Genomic DNA, 18490 nt, shown 5'->3' with positions numbered 1-18490 from the left:
TAGTAATTTAAGTGATCACCAATGAAATAGAATCAATGCTTGATTGTGGAATCATGTATCTCACTCTCATAGTTAATCATTCCATTACAGGGATTTTTATTGGATCTATTTGTTCTTTAGGTTAATGAGATTGCTTTGTTACCAGTTACATAAAGAAAGAGACAAAGAGACACTTTATTATAAAGAATAAGAAATTATATTGAATTTGTTGTTGTCTTTCAAAGGGTTACTTGTGAAATAAAGAAAATAGTAGGGCAAGACAGAGAAATATGAGAATGAGGTTTATCTGATCTTTTCCTCCAAGTGGTCATCCACACACACACATATTGAAAGAGGAGAAACTGGACAAAGTAGAGAACCACAGTGTAGTTACTAGTTGGCCATCCTTTTTAAAGCAATCTAACGTTTACAAAGTAGCTCATAAAGTGACTTTATTAACACTATACTTTTTGTAAAAGGGTTCATCAAATTTTTCGAATGCTTATTTGATCCTTCCACCTTGTTAACAAGGTTGGGACATTTTTCATCATTGTCTAGTAGAGGCCAAAAAAATTAGGACTTTTGGGGAAAATAAATCAACAATCTCCAGCAGTTCTTGAAGATCTTAAGAATTCTCTGTAGTTTATTACACCAGATGATCTCAAAGAATTGAGTCGATGCATCTTACAAATTCTGTCTAAAGCAATTTACAGATATATAAAGACAGCAAAATATGGATCAGCTTACTCATTTTGGGAGGGAGGGTTGAAGAAAAAGGGGGAAATTGGCAAAAAGAATGCATATTTAGATTTTTTGAATTCTTTTATTTTATTATATAAAGAAGATAAAGAATTCAATACGAAGGAACTCGCTTATAAGGGTATTTACATAAGTTACCTGGGTGCCAAAAACAAACCCCTCCTATGAATGAAACAAAAATAATTTGGAACAAATCGCTGATGATCTAACAGCATCATAGACATGAACAGATGACTGGAGCAGTACTCAATTCATTATGGAAAGAAGTTGCCCCTACGCCAAAAATAAAGCTTCCAAATAATCATCAATATAAGCTAAGCAGGGCCAATGATCAGTTCGAATTCGAACTAAAGTTGAAACATCACATACTTCCATTTGGAAAAGAAGATGGAACCTTGGTGGAAGAAATATCAAAATAAGAAAGCAACCCATATTTCTTTTGCTGGTACTGACAACACTGTCCCTCTCATCTTCATCATCAAAGTATGTAAGATGAAGTGGGCCTCTATCAAAACTAGCTACTGAGGTGGTATCAACAAGGGAAGAATCTGAAGCCACATCCTTCCAGATGATATCTCTAATGATTCCCCCATCCTTCACAAGGTTGACAAGTGGTTCACCAATCACGCTTACAACAAACGGAGCCAAGTAGCGCTCTGTAGCCCGAATCAAAGAGGTTGAAGGGACTTCAAGTAGCTTGACTGATTGGGTCCCACTAATGGCTGCAACTCCTTTGCCTCCTTTCAGTGGAAAGGTCTCCCGCCCAGTGTTGGATGAACTACCACATGCCTCCCAAAGAGCACTGAACAAGTCTGAGTAATAACCAGGTATAACCTCTTTCGGGATGTCAGATGGGACAGTAGCCATGAGAAACATGTCTTCTATGCCTATTGGAATACTATGAAGCCGAGCACGAATAATGTGACCATTTTCCGTATTTGTTACAATAGATACATCAATCAGACCAGGTGTTGGTTCCCGTGGTTCTAATTCAATCATTACAGGAGCTCTAACACTTTCCTCTTCAACATTACCATTTTCTACTAAAACAATATCTAAAGGCACTTGTTGATGAGAATCAGAGTCATTTTTAGAAGGTTCACCAAGGAGAAAAGGTATGTGGTATGATGGAAGAGATCCATATGGTGCAGAGGATGAAAAATTAAGCACAGTTGCATATATAGCAGGAAGGGCATCTACTCTATCCAACCCACTAGCAGGGGAGTATACTCCCCATTCGCGATTAAAAGGCTCAGATTTGAATCTCAAAGTACAGGATATTCTAACCTTAATCCCTTGCATATGTCTATAATCAGGTATGCTTGAGAAATACCTTCTTAATGTTCCTAAGATCTCTGAAATCTTCGAATCCATCACTCGCAATGGCTCCTGTGGCTGACTAATTGTTTCAGTCTCTGGGATGTGGATTTCAGCACTTCCATCAATCTCTCTTTCCTCAACTGGGGATTCACTGTCTCTGATGCCCTCTAGGTAACCAGGTTTGTTACTGTCAACACCCAAAGTCGATAAAGACAAGGACCAAGATTGTTTGACAAGTAAGGGTACCACTCGATCAAGGTGAACATAGGATGAGATGTTCCTAGATTTCTTGATATTGTAAGAGGTTCGAGGAGACTGGATGTTAAAAATTGAGTTGGAAAGTGGAGATGGTGAAATGCCAAGGAGCTGATCCCCAAGGTTTAGCATGTCTCTAAGCTTCTTTCCTGGTACACAGATCAGCATCCGCAGATAGATCCTGCAAAATCCCATGCTTGATGAGAATATAAGAAGTAATCGGCAACAGCTAACATGTCATATATATTTTGCAGATCCCTTATGCTTTTATTATTGATCTTTACTTTATTTAGAAAAGAAAAGCTTATTAAACTGTATAAAAGTAAAAGACATCATATTTCCCCCCACTGGTTTTTGGGGAGGAGAGAGATTTTAGTAATCATACCTTGCATTGTCACGTACCTCCAAATCAGGAAAATAAAGGCAAGTAAATGCGAGGAGGCGAGATAGTCTCAGGAACAATCTAGAGCTATGGTGGTGCATCAGCATGGTTCGACAGACACCAAGAACCTTACTTCCCTTAGACCATGATTTTAGTCCTGTATCTGGGCCATGTTTCTCAACAAGGAAAACCATGAATTTGATCAGCAGCTCTAACAATCTGCTTGGAGGTATTGTATCATTTTCAGCGATTCTATCAAATAAAGGGAAGCAAGAAGCCAATTTATAATCCATTACAACTTTTGGAAGCAAATTCTCATCAAATGTCTGAAGCAGGCGCTCTCCCAACCAACAATGCTTTTGACAGCCCAACAAGCGGTCAACAAAAGCAACAATCACTGGAACCAACTTTTGACACTCTAACATCATGTCCAATAGCATCCCCTGAAAATTAGAAGTTGGAAACAGTAATAGTTACTTTTTGTTATTTATACTAGCATAAGGTTATTCTTGTAATCATGCAATAAACCCTAAAAGTGAGGGACTCATTAACATAGCCTTACACCTTTTCTCAAATCTCACTACCTCTCTCTCCATTCTTCTTGTCTCCTTTTCTAATATCTTATATTTTACAATTCAACTGAAACATAAACAAAGAGAAATAAAAAAACCAAAATAAAATTCCATACTGAAAGCTATAAAGCAGACAAAACTGAATCATGTGTGGTAATGTTGTTCATAAATGATGTCACCAATTGAAATAATACAAACTACTGGATTCTGGTAGTATTATTATTAATTTTTTGATAATCTGATTCTGGTAGTATTAAAAGCAAACAAAATGACACTGTTACATCAAGGTTTACAAAATGCAGCTATTCAAATGAAACTGATTTGTCCTACAAGAAAGATAGTTGAAATATCCGATCATAGATACATCATTGTAACTACACCAATAAAATACTAATGACAGTAATAATGATAATGATGGAAATTAAGTGGCAAGAAAAATCATTTGTGCAGTTCAATCAACATTATCTAACCTCAAATTTTAGGAGTTGATAATATGAATCCTACTTAGGAATCTGCTCCTTCAATATCGTGTAATGTATGGAGTTTTACTAAGGAAAAAAAAAACAGGAATCCTATACTTTTGCATACATATTGTTGGATTTATATATGTTGGTTGTTCCTAATCCATGCCACCACTTTTTTTTTTTTGATAGGTAACAAGAAAATTATATTAAGAAAAAAATAGTCAACCCAAGTACATTGGGGATGTGGGGGCAAAAATCAAGACCAAAAATTACAATGATCAAGTAAAACAGGGATGAAAAAACAAGAAAAATGCGACGGAGCCACGCTCCAAGCAAAGAAAGTATGTATGAAAAAAGACTTAGGGCTCGTTTGGTTTGGCTATGACTTAGTTTTTCATTACTCAATACACATAACTCAAACTCAAAACTCATAACTCATAACCCAAACCTCACTTTATCTCAAAAACTCCAAAATTCTTGTTTGGTCACATAACTCACATTTTGCCACTACAACTCATATTTCAGAAACTGAAAACACCAAAATTTTGTTTTCAGTTTCCATCATCTATCACTCAAATTTTTGAGTTTTGAGTGATGGAAAGATCACCCAAAAACCAAGCCAAACAAGATTTTTTCGGTGGGACCCACGCGTTTAGGAAACTCAGTGATGAAAACTGAGTGATATCACTCAAAATCATGGTGATCCAAACAAGCCCTTAATCTCTAGCAAGGACTGCACCCATCCCTCAAAGCATCTAGCATTTCTTTCACTCCAAATACACCACATCAAGCAAGCGGCCCAAGTCTCCAAAAATCTATATTCTGATGTCGCCTGAATTTACCTTGCCAAGACTCAAATAACTCAAATACCTTATGTGGCATAACCCAATGAAGACCAAACAAACAAAACACCAGAGACCACAACTCAAAAGCTATGGGGCAATGAAGCAGAAGATGATCCACCGACTTCCCACACCTTTTACACATGTAGCACCAATCAAGAACAATAATGCGCCTTATGTGAAGGTTATCAATTGTAAGAATTTTACCTAATGAAGCTATCCATGAAAAGAAAGCCACCCTTGGAGGGACCTTCGATTGCCACACCAACCTCTAGGGGAAAGAAAGAGTAGGAGGGTAGAAAGAAAGATAGAAACTCCTTGCTGGCTTCCAACAAACCTTATCAAGGCCAACCCCCCATACTTTCGAAGAATAAACAATGTCCATAAACCGATCAAAAGAACCTTCCTCCCAATCCTACGATGAATGATGAAAATGAAAATTCTAATGAATCCTCCCATTAGACCAACATATAACCTCCGCCATTGAAGAGTCACTAGCGCTACTAAGGCAGTAAAGATCTAGAAAAGCCTCTTTGAGGGTACAATCTCCACACCACACATGCTTCCAAAACTTCACTCTAGTACCATCACCTACATCATACTGTAGGAGTTTAGAGAAGTTCAACCAACCACTTCTAATAAACCTCCAAAGGCTAACACCATACGCACTTATCACCTTTTACGTGCACCAATTCCCCTAAGCATTCCCATATTTCGCCTCTATAACCATCATCCATGGCGCATTTGTCTCTAAACCATGCCTCCACAGCCACTTGCCCAACAAAGCAGAGTTAAAGCTTCTCAATCGTCTAAACCTGCATTGGCTTACAAACCTTAGCCCAATTCACCAGGTGTAACTTAGAATCGCCACTCATACTACTCCAAAGAAAATCTCTCTGTAATTTCTCCATGCAATTAGAAATCTTCACAGGTATAGGAAGAATGGAAAGAAAATAAGTAGGTAAGGAGGAGAGAGTACTTTTAACAAGAGTTACCTTACCCCCCTTAGATAAATAAAACATCTTCCACCCTGCCAGTCTTTGTTCCATCTTCTCTAATATAGGATTCCAGATTGACAGCTCCTTGAATTTAGCCCCCAAAGGAAGTCCCAAGTATTTCAAAGGAAGGGAAGAATGCCTACAACCCAACAGCCCCACCAATACATCCAGATTTTGTACCTCACCAATTGGTACCAACTCTGATTTTCCCAAATTAATTCTTAGCCCTAAAACCTCCTCAGATCTAGTTAGAATCTCCCTTAAAGTAACTAACTGATTAAGGTCAGCATCACAAAAAATAAGGGCATCTTCTGCAAATAAAAGATGAGCCACCATCATCGAAGTACTAGTTGGAGAACCCACAGAGCAGCCCAAACTGTCCAGCAGCTGCAGCCACATCCAACATATGGCTCAAAGCCTCCATAACAACATCTAAGAGCAACAGAGATAAAGGATCCTCTTGCCTAATCCCCCTAGAGCTTCCAAAGAAATCTGAAGGATTCACATTAATCAAAATGGAAATTTTAACAGTAGAAATACAACACAAAATCCATTTTCTCCACTTTCTGAAAACCCACAAACTGCAGCATATACACCACTTGTTCATTCCCAACCCTACCATTCAAGGTTGATCTTATTATTTTCGTATCAAACAAAAGATCCCAATTCACCCTAAGACACTAAAGCTACTTACATACAAGAAGGGAAAAGATATTTTATAAAATGTCAAAAATCTGCAAATGAGCTCAAATAAGTATTGCTTACAACACTCTTCAAAAGAAGAAGAAAAAGATTGTACAGAATTTCAAAAATCTCCAACAAGTTCAAATAAATTTGTTTGCAACATCCTTCACAATGTTTTCTCGTTTGTTTATTAACAAGGTATCGATCACTTCATGATACTTGAAGAGTTTTGGAATGTACATCAAAATGCAGCAAGTATTGGTTTGAAAAGAGCCGCATATCTTTAAGACCAAAGAGTGCAAATTAGTAAATGTTATGATGAAAAACTGAAGCATGAAAAAGGTTGTGTAAAAATTTAAATAAGAAGTTCTGGCTTTATCATTAAGCAGATCTATTTGTTCCGTCAGCCCTTCTTGTCAAACTACATTTTCTGTCTTCGACAAGTTATGATGGAGTTAATTTCACGAAGCGCAGTAAAAACAATTATAGCAACATCCTACTTAGTTTGATGATAGCAGTGCTTAGAAGTTCAAACTTTGTATAAATGGAGCACTCTACGACACTGCAAATGACATTGCACTGCTCCAGTTATTGCCACTCTACCTTGACAGAGTTAGCACAGCATCCCCCTCATTGAAACAAGATAAGGGGGGAAAACAATCAAATTGGGTATTTTTTAGTACATATATGATATATCTGCAAAAGTAAATACCATATATATCTATTTGCTTTGGTGTAAAGTCTTTGTTAGCTCTATCTGTAGTAATATATGACATGTCTTCAATAAGCTCTACAAATAAATATTTCGTCAATTCGCCTTGAAACAAACAGAGTAAAGTTTATTTCAAGCATGTGAACAAGAGGAGAATAAAGAAAGAGAAAGGAAATCCACAAAAATACCTGCAAAGAATGGAAGATGGTGGACTCCATGATAGTTGTAGTGGTAGAAGGATCAGTGTCAAAATGAGACGAACCACCAATCAAGAACTTATGGAAGGCACGGAAGGCCACTGCGGTTTCAGTGCTCCGTGGAGGCAACCACTTGTAAGCCGATACAGACACAATACCATCTTCAAACACCTTCTCCACAGAGTCGCCCATCTCTGAATCACTCTTGGATTTCAAGCTCTCCATACATAGCGCGAGCAGGTCAAGCTTCAAGGCCTTGAGAGCAAGCGGATCAAACACATTGGGATAAAAGCTCAAACCCATCGAATCAAAAGCCATTGGCTTCTTTTTCTTCTTATCACCTTTACTACTCAAAACCGATTGGTTAAGACCCAACAACCAATGAAGAGCAAGCAACCGAAACACCAAAAAGCTCTGTGCTTCTTTAGATATCAACATAAGACGACGAGCAATCTCGCCTTCTTGCCCATCAAACGCATCAAAGAAACTCAAATACAACTTCAAAACAACATGACACAGCATTGGATCATAGGAATAAACCATCCCAAAGAACTGTACCTTCAACATCGACGCCTGTAACTCTAATGCGACCGCAATGGGAATTATCACAGCCATGAACTCCACCATTCCGCAAGCCGTCAAAACCTGCGGCGATTCAAGCAAGAACGCCATGGCCCGCCTCAGCTCCTTGTAATTATAATTATTAGTCCCATTCGAAGTCGAAGAACAAGCATCGGATAACAACAACGATTGCGGAACATTGAAAGGAACCAAAGGAACAGAGGTGTTAAGAATGGAAACATTGACATTGTGAACAACAATATTATGAATGACCCATGTGAACAAAAGCATGTAGCTTTGAGTCACATGGGTTCGCTCGTTTTGACACAAACTCCAGAGATGACCAGCGATGTGGGAGAGTAAACAAGGGTGAGATCGCTCGAGTTCTCTCAAGCACTCACAAGCCACGCCACGTGTCTGGCGGTCGGGTCCATGGTTGGGACGGTTGATGAGGATCAACAAGAACTCGACCAAGCTCTCGATGATGATGATGTTGAATTGGTGGATGGTGGAGATGAAAATGGAAGTGGTGGAAACTAACATTTGGTCTTTGAGAGACATAGTAATGAAGAGATTATCAGTTGGGGATTGGATTATGATTTTAAGGGTGTCGACGAGTCGTTCTAAGAAGTGTTCATCGAAATCTAGGAAACTGTCTGAGAATTCTTCGAGGAAGATTATGAGTTGGATTTTGAGAGGAAAGTCCTTTTTGAGGATTGAGGAGAGAGCGAGGTCGAGGATTGAGGGGGTCGAGCTCCATTTGTGGCGGCGTGAACCGCCGTGTTGGAAATCTTCGATGAGGGACTCCCAGTCTTGTGGGGAGAGAGGCTTCAGGGACATGGTGTGTGTGTTGGGTTTTCAAAATGGGATCGATCTTCTTCAATCGACTAATGTGTTGTATGTATGTAACATACTAACACTTAAATGATCACTTTTTTTTTTTTTTTTTGGAAAAATATTTTCATACTTTTTAGATCAAAAGAACTAAGGAAAAATAAATTAAAAAAATGGGTCACTAAACATAATTCCTTTGGGCATAAACATATTTTGCTTGTTGCTTATTGTTTTTGTTTGTTTTTGAAAATGGGTTAAATTAGACTTATACTTTGACGAAGAAAGAAGTGAGTAAAGTTTTAAAATGGTGACATGATAATTATCTAACCATGGCTAATGAAAGGCCTTGTCGACTATAAAGAGTGTTATTTGTTTGTAATAACCTAATTATAAATATCTTACTATGTCAAGTCTTCAAAATTCGCTTAACATAATTGTTTCTTCTCTTGTGATAAAAAAAAAATCAAATAAAACTTTGAAGTGGCATATTTTTACCACAAAAAGTTATAAAATATGCCTATATAGAACCGAATATCTCAATGATATGCAATTTTAAACTTACAAACTAATTAGTTTTTTTTTTTTTTTGTGGTTAAAAGCAACTAATTAGTTATGTAAATATATTAATACATAAAACATAATTATAACACATTCTTATTTACGAAGACTACTAGATTGTTGCAACTTTTTTTTTGTTTTATTTTGTTTTGGGAAAGGTAATGTGAAAAGTTCTAATGTACTAAGTTGCCAAAGATGTTGATGGCTTAGTATGCTTACATGCACATGAGAAAAAAAAGTGATGATCAAGGGCAACTAAAATGAAGAGGCGCAACTCATTAACTTAATTTAACAAATGCAATAATGAGTGAGATATTTTGCTTAAACGCAATGTGCATGCTCTAAAATGGAAATGAAAAAACATTTTGTAACATGAGTCCACCCAAAAATTACATTGAATAATAAACTAAGCACATTACAATTGAACAAATGATCAATGATCCCAAGTTAGTAAGATTAAAAAAAATGTTCAAAATGATCAATTACAAATTTCAACATTAGATGGGCACATGCACTCAAGAAAAAACTTAACCAACAACAAATATTAGAAATGCAAAGTAGTAGTTTCAACATTGGATGACAATTATTCCCATGTGTTCAGCTTATTTTCTTTTTTTCAAGGAGACTAGCCCTTTTGAGTTACGTGTCTCTTAAGTAGTTTTTCCATGTATTGTTTTTCCCCTTTGGGGTATTGTTAATACATTGATTTGAGTTTACCTTTTAAAAAAAGGTTCGATCATGCTTCATGTATCAGGTTATCAATTGCATAATAATCATCCATTGTCGAGTTTATGAATTAAATGATATAAATGAAAAACTTAGGCCCCCTCCCCTTCAAGTAAATTTCTTTAAATTTTTTATTTATTTATTTTATTTTATTTTTTATAGCTGGACCTTTCTCTTCCAAAACCTTAAGATTCTTAGCCCACTAGCCTAGTCTAACTGCCCAACCCAAAACATTAACAGAAACAAAACTTTAAAAATTTAAAAACCTATTAGCTTTAACCTAGAGTTAACAAACCAAATTCAGAGAGAGAGTAGGGCCCGTTTGGTTTCCCCATCACTCATTTTCTTATCTCATTTTTCAAAACTCATATCTCAAACTCAAATCCTATAACTCATAACTCACCATCACTCAAAAACTCCAAAATTTTTGTTTGTTAACAAAACCCAGTCATATATCTCAACTTTTAAGTCCACCTTTTGTCAAAATAATGGAGCCCACCGATCAGTTTTTTTCAACTGTCTTCTTCCCTTACCCATGTGACTTACATGAAGAACATAAAATCCACACCCAAACCCGGTTTCATCACCACCACCAACGACAAACCCAGATTCCATTACCATCAACACCACCAACAGCCACACAAAAAATCCAAAAGAATGCACAGGAAACCCACAACCAAATCCCACATCACCGAAGAAGAAGAAGAACAACGCAGAGCCAAAAAAAAAAAAAAACGAACGCAAAGTACAAGTTGATGTCGCCGGCGAAGCTTCCGATCTCGAGGTCCACGTGCATAGCAAACCCAAACCACAAACATATCAAACCCAAACTTCCGATCTGGGCTGACCTTGAACCGATCTAGTGGTTCCGATCTAGGCTGAGCTTGAACTGATCCGGTGGTTCCGATCTTCAGTTTTGCTTGCCGATCTTCAGTTGTCCGATCTAGGTTGAGCTTGAACCGATCTAGTGGTTGCTTGTGACGGTGATGACTGGTGTGGTGGTGGCGGCTTGTGGAGGAGCAATGAAGGGTCAGTGAGAAGAGAGAGCTTTGGGTAAAAGAAAGAAGGAGAGTGACAGAGAACGGGTGGAGAGAGAAAAAGAAAACAGTAGGAGAAGAAAGAGAGAGGATAAAGTAAGAGAGAGGTAACAAAATCAACAGATATGGGCCCCACAGAGATAAAAAATTTACACAACTGCACTGAGTTATGTATCTCAAAAACTAAAAACACCAACTTGGTGTTTTCAGTTTTCATCACTCTCACTCAAAATTTTTGAGTTTGAGTGATGAAAACAAGATTATGTGGGTCCCACATTTTTTTATCACTGAGTTATGAGTTTCTAGTGATATCACTTAAAACAGGCCTAAACCAAACAGGCTCTAAGACTCAGTGACTCACTCATCCATGCTGTCTAGCTCGTCGCTACCACAGCCAGTTCGCCAGTCACTGACCCATCACCCATGTGAGACTCACCTCGATGCCATTGACCCACGCCACGTAAGAATCAGTTGATCAGCCTAGTCTTACTGAACCACGCACACCTCCACTTGTTGCCGGCCGCTACAATCTCCAACTTCCATAATGAATCCCGATTTGCCCAATTTAATTTTCAAGGATTTTACAGTCAATGGAGAATATTTTACATGTTTGACCACATTTTACGTGCAAACAAACAATGAAAAGTAGGGAAACATTTTTTTGGAAAATATTTTACTTCAAAACAAACAAAGCATTAGAGACAAAAATAGATATGAAAAAAATAACTTCTTTAAAAATAATTTAGGGATGAAAAACAAACTTTTTGGTAAAATTTAAGAACATAAATAAAACATTTTCAATAGTTTAGGGGCGAAAAACGAAATTTTCAATAGGTTTATGATGAAAAATGAACTTCTTAAAGTTAAGAGATGAAAAAAAGAAAAGCCTTTAATAAAGTTTAGAGACCAAAATAATATCTCACCTTTTGGGGAGACTACTTTTTTGTTGAGTTTTGCTATAGAAAGAATAATAAAACAGATGGGTCAGGATATATAGTGATAGGGAGAAAAATGGAAAAAGGGAAAGTGTAAGGAAAACCAACTAAGAAAAAAAAAAAACAAGACTTTCTACGAGTACTCAATGTGGTCTTCCATATTTTTTCTATAATATATCATCCAAATAAACGACTTCACATACTCCAAGCTATGGCTGCAACATCTCATGAAGGTGCTAGGAGCGTTTTTAAGCACAAAGCATCATTAAAACATTCAAATAATCAATGATGGATATTGAAAGTATTTTTCCACTCTTCTCTATGTCTAGTCCTTGTTCTCTAAAAAAAAAAGAAAAAAAAAGTCTAGTTGTTTTGTGATAGCCACTTCTCAAGTCTATCTTGGAGAAGACCTTTAGCCCTTGCCAACCAATCTAGCATACCGTCTCTCCTAGAGATGGGAAACTTTTAGTTGATAATTATTTTGTTAATTACCCTATTATATATAGGACCAACAATTCCTTCCATTAGGCAAATTAGGCAATGGTCTAAGGCCCTTTCATATTTCATCTTTCTTTAGTGCCATTATCAGACATTAATGCAAAAACTACACAAGGGTTAATCTTTTCGGGGAAATTTGTCATTAAATATGATTTTAGTAACTATTTCATTAATTGACATGTTTTTAAAACATTTTAGTAAATTAACATCTCGAGCTTTAGAGGCTCAAGTTCAGTGAAGAAACTCGAGTTCCAAGTTAATGTGGATAAATAATCCACATGGAACTTGAGTCTCTAAAACTTAAGTTCCATAGAGCATGACTACGACACAGATTGAGGAGGAGGAGAAGAAGATTTAAAGAAGAAGAACTCCAAAGAAGCAGAATCCACAACCATACCCCAAAACGCACAAACCCAAATGTTTCAAAGAAGAACCCCAAAGAAGCAGAAGAAGAAGTAGAATCCACAACCATACCCCAACACGCACACACCCAAATGTTCTTTGACAGGAGACTTGAGTACCATATGGATTTTTTCTTCTACATTAGATTTTCACCACTTGCAACTCGAGGTTTAGAAACTTGATTCCCTCACTGAACTTGAGTTTCAAAGCCTCGAAATGCTAGTTTGCAAATTAGTTTTGCAAACTTGACAACTAACTAAGTTATTTTAAAAATAATGTTAAATGAAAAATTTCTTGTAATAATTTCTCTTAAAGCAATAGCATCCGAGGATGCATACTAGTCTCTATTTTACAACCTAAAAACTTACTTTATGTATTTTAAGGGTCGTTTGGTATGTGTATTTCAACAACAGTTTTCAAGTTTAAAAGATTTTTTTGAAAATACGTGTGAATGAAAAAATGTATAGAAATACGTATAATATTATTTAAAAACTGAGAATTGTTGTTTGAAATCATAGGTCAAACGGAAAATTCTTAGATAGTCCCGAAGTATAGTGAAATGGTACTCCCTCCTCTCACATTTATGGTGGACCACACCATGAATTTAATGAGTGGACCCACCATGAATGTGAGAGGAGGAAGCACCATTCTCCGTGCTCTGGGAGTACCTAAGAATTACTCTGGGTCAAACACCCCTTAACATCTCATTTTATGACTCACCTTTTGCAAGCTGTCAATTTCCATTGGGGTTGGAATTTTTTTTCCATTTAACTTTAATTTTCTAAGAATATAGTTAGTTGTCCTGTTGCAAAACAAAGTGGGAAACTGACATCTCGAGTTTCAAAAACTCGAGATTAATGGTAGAACTCAAGTTTTTAAAACTCGAGGCCCAAGCGGTGGAAGCTGACATGGAAAAAATTCCACGTAGACCTCGAGTTTTAGAAACTCGAGTTCCACCATTTTTCCCTTTCAGATCATCCTTCGTCTTCCTCGCGTTCTTCTGAGTCAGACCCATCGTTCTTCTTTATGCAGATCGTCCAATCGGAGCTCCAACATTTTGGGTTCTTCCTTTGTTCTTCCCTCTATTCTTCATCTTCTGGGGTTTCTTCATCATCTTCGTTCTTCGTTCTGTTCTTCTTCCACTGGGTTCATCTTCGTTCTGTTCTTATTGTTTAATTTTCGATCGGTTCGGGTTTCATATTCTTTGTTCTGGGTTTCTCTCTTCTTCATCGTTCTGGGTGCTGGGTTTCTCTCTTCTTCATCGTTCTGGGTACTGGGTTTCTCTCTTCTTCAAAGTTCTGCTGGGTTCGCAGTGTGTGTCTTTGGTAGAACTCGAGTCTAAGAGACTCGAGATCTATATGGCATTTCTTTACATTTCTGTCCAAGTCATCAGTACAAAGCGAGTTTTTGAGACTCGAGTTTTAAAATTAAACTCGAGTTTCTAAAACTCGAGACGCTAGTTTATTAATTTGTTTCAAACGTGTGTTAAATTACTATATTGTTCTCGCTCACTGTGCTAGTCTGAAAATTCCCTCTTGGGGTTGTCGTATAAGCTGCCCTACTAGTTAAAACCAACATCTGACTCTACTTGGCTTAAACCCTGTAAAACTCCTTGTCCTCAGAAATGGCGAGTTTGAGCAAAAGCCGTCGACTCTTCATCCACCTCAACCGCAATGTGGACGTACCAAAACCGCTCTTCTACTCCACCACTCCAACCCCAACCCCAACCCCACCCTTCCCTTCATTCCGAGCTGCCAAAGCCGCCATTATCTCCGAATCAAACCCAGACAAACTCGCCGAAATCCTCCAAAAATCCATCCACTTCCCCACCTTTCAACGCCACCGGCCTATCTACCACCTCTCCATCCGAAAACTCGCTCGAGCGAATCGCCCTGACCTCATTCACCGCGTCCTCCAATCCCACCCTACACCCACCTCCGAAGGCTTCTTCATCCGCCTCATCATGCTCTACTCTAGCGCCGCCATGCTCGATCACGCAATCAACACTCTCGAACTCATCAAATCTTCTTCTCAACTTTCCGAGAAATCCCTTTGTGCCATCCTCACGGCTCACCTCAACAATCGCCTCTTCGATCAGGTTCGTGCCCTCTTTCAAACTCTGCCTTCGAAACTCAATGTCACTCCTGGCATTGCGTCTAATAATTTGGTCTTGAAATCTTTTGTTGAGGAAAATAATGATGTTGTGGCTGCGCTTAATTGGGTTGAGATAATGGAGAAAGATAATAAGGTTTTGCCCAATATTGATTCTTATAATCTCTTGTTAAAGGGTTATTTGAAGAATAATGATTTGGTTGGGTTTGATGGGGTTGTGAAGGAGGTTTTAAATAAAGGGTTGGACTTCAATTTGGCTAGTTATAATTATAGGATTTCCAGACTCTGTAAGAGCAAAGAGTGTGCTCGAGCTAAGAAGTTGTTGGACGATATGGTTTCCAAAGGCGTGAAGCCAAATTCTGCTAGTTATGATACTATCATTGATGGGTTTTGTAGGGTAGGGGATTTGGAATCGGCCAAGAAGGTTTTGGAGAGTATGTTGAGTGATGGTTATGTTTCACCGTGTTCGTTTCCTTATTATGTTTTGATACGAAATGCGGTTAAGGAGGGAGAGTTTGATTTGGCTTTGGAAATGTGTAAAGAGACTATAAGAAGGAGGTGGATTCCGCCCTTTGAGGCGATGGAGGGTCTGGTTAACGGGTTGGTGAAAATGTCCAGAGTGGAGGAAGCGAAAGAGATTGTTGAGAAGATGAAGAAAAGGCTTAAGGGGCCTGCTGTGGATTCCTGGGGGAAAATTGAAGCTGCTCTTCCTTTGTAGATCAGTAGCTTGGCAAATAAAAAGTAGATTTTTCAATTTCATGGGAGTGGATTGAACTGACCGGTAACTCGTATAACTCAGCTTCCTGTAGTTTTTTTTTTTTTTTATTTTTATCTTTATTTTTATGTGATCATGTCTCCTGCTAGGACTCCATACAAGTTTTGGAAGACTTCTAGTTGTGCTCGTTTCTTTTGTATCATGAGTAAGGCTTCAAATTTGAACTAGTTCAATGGTCATTGGAATTCGAATCTATTTTTCCCTTGTGTTCAGCAGTTCTATTGAGCGTTGCATTCTGTCTATTACATGACCCTTTTGTTTTCAGTCTAGCATTACTCTGTGTGTGTGTGTTTAGTTGTCTTTTAGAATCTTATGTAAATATTGTTTAGGACTAAGAAGAAGTTTGGAATAGCGTGGTAAGAAAATTAAAAAAATGTTAAATTTGTATAGAAATTAGACTGCTCAATAGCCAAAGTTGAAATAAAACATATTTTAAGAGTAATGTAGTAATAACTGATGTTTCTTGTACAAAATTTCATATAAAGTATTTATCAAAAATAAGATATGAACATATTTTTTAGTCTCATGTTAAATTCATCCCATGAGATTTTTAATGGTTATGGGTTGCTCCTATTTTATTCACAATCAGTCTATAGCATCCAACCAAGATTGAATATGAATAAAAGTTAAATGAAAGATAATCAGTTGAACCAGGTTAACAGTACCAGGTGGAGTTTGATTTAGTCCATTTCAATTATAGTGAAAACAGTAATTGATCCAAAAAAAAAAAATTATAGTGAAAACAGTAACAAATATGGGGTTGGGGAAGTGTTTGGTTGGTGATCTAGAGAAAAAAAAAAATCTGTAGAAAAAAGGACCTCTTTTGGGTTGATTTCTGAAAACACCTGTTTAGTTTATTCTTGGTTTTCTATTCAAAATAGAGAGAATTGGAGTAGTAATTTTGAAAGTTCAGAAACAAGGGCAGTCAACAGTGCTACCTGAAGTGAATGCAAACCTAGATATAAAGGTCTTTGAACATAATAGATAATACACCACCCCTCAAATCTCTTGGTATGTGACACAAGGCTGGATCCAGCTTTGGTTGCAATGCAAGGCCAGATCCAGATAGCCAGGCGAGTCCTGTCCTCTCTCTCTCTCTCACTCTCATGTTTCCCCTCTTGAACTTTCTGATATGGCTTTTATCTTTATTTTTTTATTTTTTGGTTCTCCATTATTTTGCTCTGATTGAACCTTCAATTTTGTTGTAACCTGAATCTCAATTCACATTTTCCAAATTCTTTTTTTATTTCCCTCTTTTTTCCCCTGTACTAAGTTATGAAATTTGATCATTTTTCTTCATTTCTATTTAATAATTGACACCTGAAAAAGATTTCAGATATTGAAAAACAATATATTGCCATGGAACAGAGATCATGGATACAAGTCTGTTTGTTCCCGAACCCCTCAATACATCTAAAAAACATTGGACCTCAATGACCACTTCCAATACAGTCTACCTTCCCCATTTAAAGCATCATGCCAACAGTGAATTCTCTGACCATCTCTTCCAATAAATTTAATGCACTTTTCTTGTCATCCACTCGTGATACCTTTACACAAACCTATCACATGAAAGCCTCTAATCCCCTTCATATTCCATGGACTCCCACTGTTGCCAAATTTTAGCCAATAACCTATCTCCATAAATGATCCCACCCCATTTTGTATCTCCATAACCATTTCCCTAATAATGCTTAACTCAACTTCATAATTCCCAACCCCCTAGAAGTCACACAAGAAGTCTTGCTTTAGCTTCCCATTCTGCAAGCAATGTGGAAATGAATGGTAAAATGAGAAAAATATGCCGAAAGACTAGACTATTTATTCTTCACAAGAGTAAGCCTTCCATCCTTCAAAAGATGAAATTTCTTCTATTCAATTAATATTTTCTCCACTCACTCAATAATAAAATTTTAGATTGCATGCGTCAACAGCTTTCTAGGGTATAGAAAGAGTAGTGCATAGCAGTGTTTTCATTGTCCATAACACACAAACGCTCACCTGGTCTTTTGGAAAGTGGGTCATGTCTTTTTAGTTTGATCGACATTTAATGCCTGATTTAAGACTTCACATACCTGCACAGCAATCAGCACAACTTTTTTTTTTTTGATAAGTAATAAGCTTCATTGATAGGAAAACATACACAAGAAGGCCAAAGCACATAGGTTGTGTACTACGGTAAGCAAGAGAAAAAATAGAACTAAGAAGTATTAAGACTACATCTATCAAGCAAATCTGACAAAGAAGTAGAAAAGAAAACACCCGAAGCATTTGTCCATCTAAACAAAGTAAAAATGAAAACACCCAAAGCAATCAACACACCTTATATAAAGTCAACCAAATGACTCAAACTTTCCCACTGACATGCTTAGCCAAGGACTATGTGGGCTATTAAAGCTCGCTATCCAAAAGAGGAAAACCACCAATGCACATTCAATTTTCAGCCCCTTTTCCTACATACTTTTTATTTTCAAACTTTTCCCTTTAACCTTACTTGAAGGGACCGAGAAGCACACTAATGGTCTGATTGGATGGAGGGGGAGTAGAGAAGAGCAGAGTAGAGCTGGCTGGAAATTAATTTCCACATCAGAATCAAAAGCACTCAGAAAACTCATGCCATCTGCTGCCTATGGCTAAACACATTGCATAAACTTATTACCACAAATCATTACTCTCTTCCTCACTTCAATCCACTAAAATCCCTTCTTAAGGATGGTAAAAGCCTCTGATTAAGGAGACCCATATCCTTCCAAGTTAGTGACAACAAAGGGACTTGCCAACTAATCCTCATGCGTAGTTGGTTAAATACTCCCCTCCATCACACTCAGGTTACCCCTTCAATATGAAATTATCATGGAAGAACTTGTTATGGTTTATTGTTTCTCTAT

At 37.4% G+C, this 18490-nt stretch overlaps 2 protein-coding genes across 2 annotated transcripts; one reads left to right on the top strand and one right to left on the bottom strand.

Annotated features, from left to right (window-relative positions):
• Positions 1-782: 782 nt before the first annotated feature.
• Positions 783-8619, bottom strand: LOC142629273 (uncharacterized). The gene is made up of 3 exons (XM_075803224.1): positions 7156-8619; positions 2699-3138; positions 783-2494 (listed from the first exon to the last, which is right to left on the bottom strand). Exons 1-3 carry the CDS (start codon positions 8563-8565, stop codon positions 1012-1014), a joined length of 3333 nt encoding a protein of 1110 aa, XP_075659339.1. The 5' UTR covers positions 8566-8619; the 3' UTR covers positions 783-1011.
• Positions 8620-14301: 5682 nt separating this feature from the next.
• Positions 14302-15814, top strand: LOC142627180 (pentatricopeptide repeat-containing protein At1g11630, mitochondrial-like). The gene has a single exon (XM_075800979.1). It carries the CDS (start codon positions 14340-14342, stop codon positions 15543-15545), a length of 1206 nt encoding a protein of 401 aa, XP_075657094.1. The 5' UTR covers positions 14302-14339; the 3' UTR covers positions 15546-15814.
• Positions 15815-18490: the final 2676 nt, after the last annotated feature.

The sequence above is a fragment of the Castanea sativa genome, chromosome 3 (assembly GCF_040712315.1).
Source record: "Castanea sativa cultivar Marrone di Chiusa Pesio chromosome 3, ASM4071231v1".
Classification (NCBI taxonomy): Eukaryota; Viridiplantae; Streptophyta; class Magnoliopsida; order Fagales; family Fagaceae; genus Castanea; species Castanea sativa.
The sequence above is the reverse complement of the archived record's forward strand: the minus strand, read 5'-3'. Positions and strand labels throughout refer to the sequence as shown.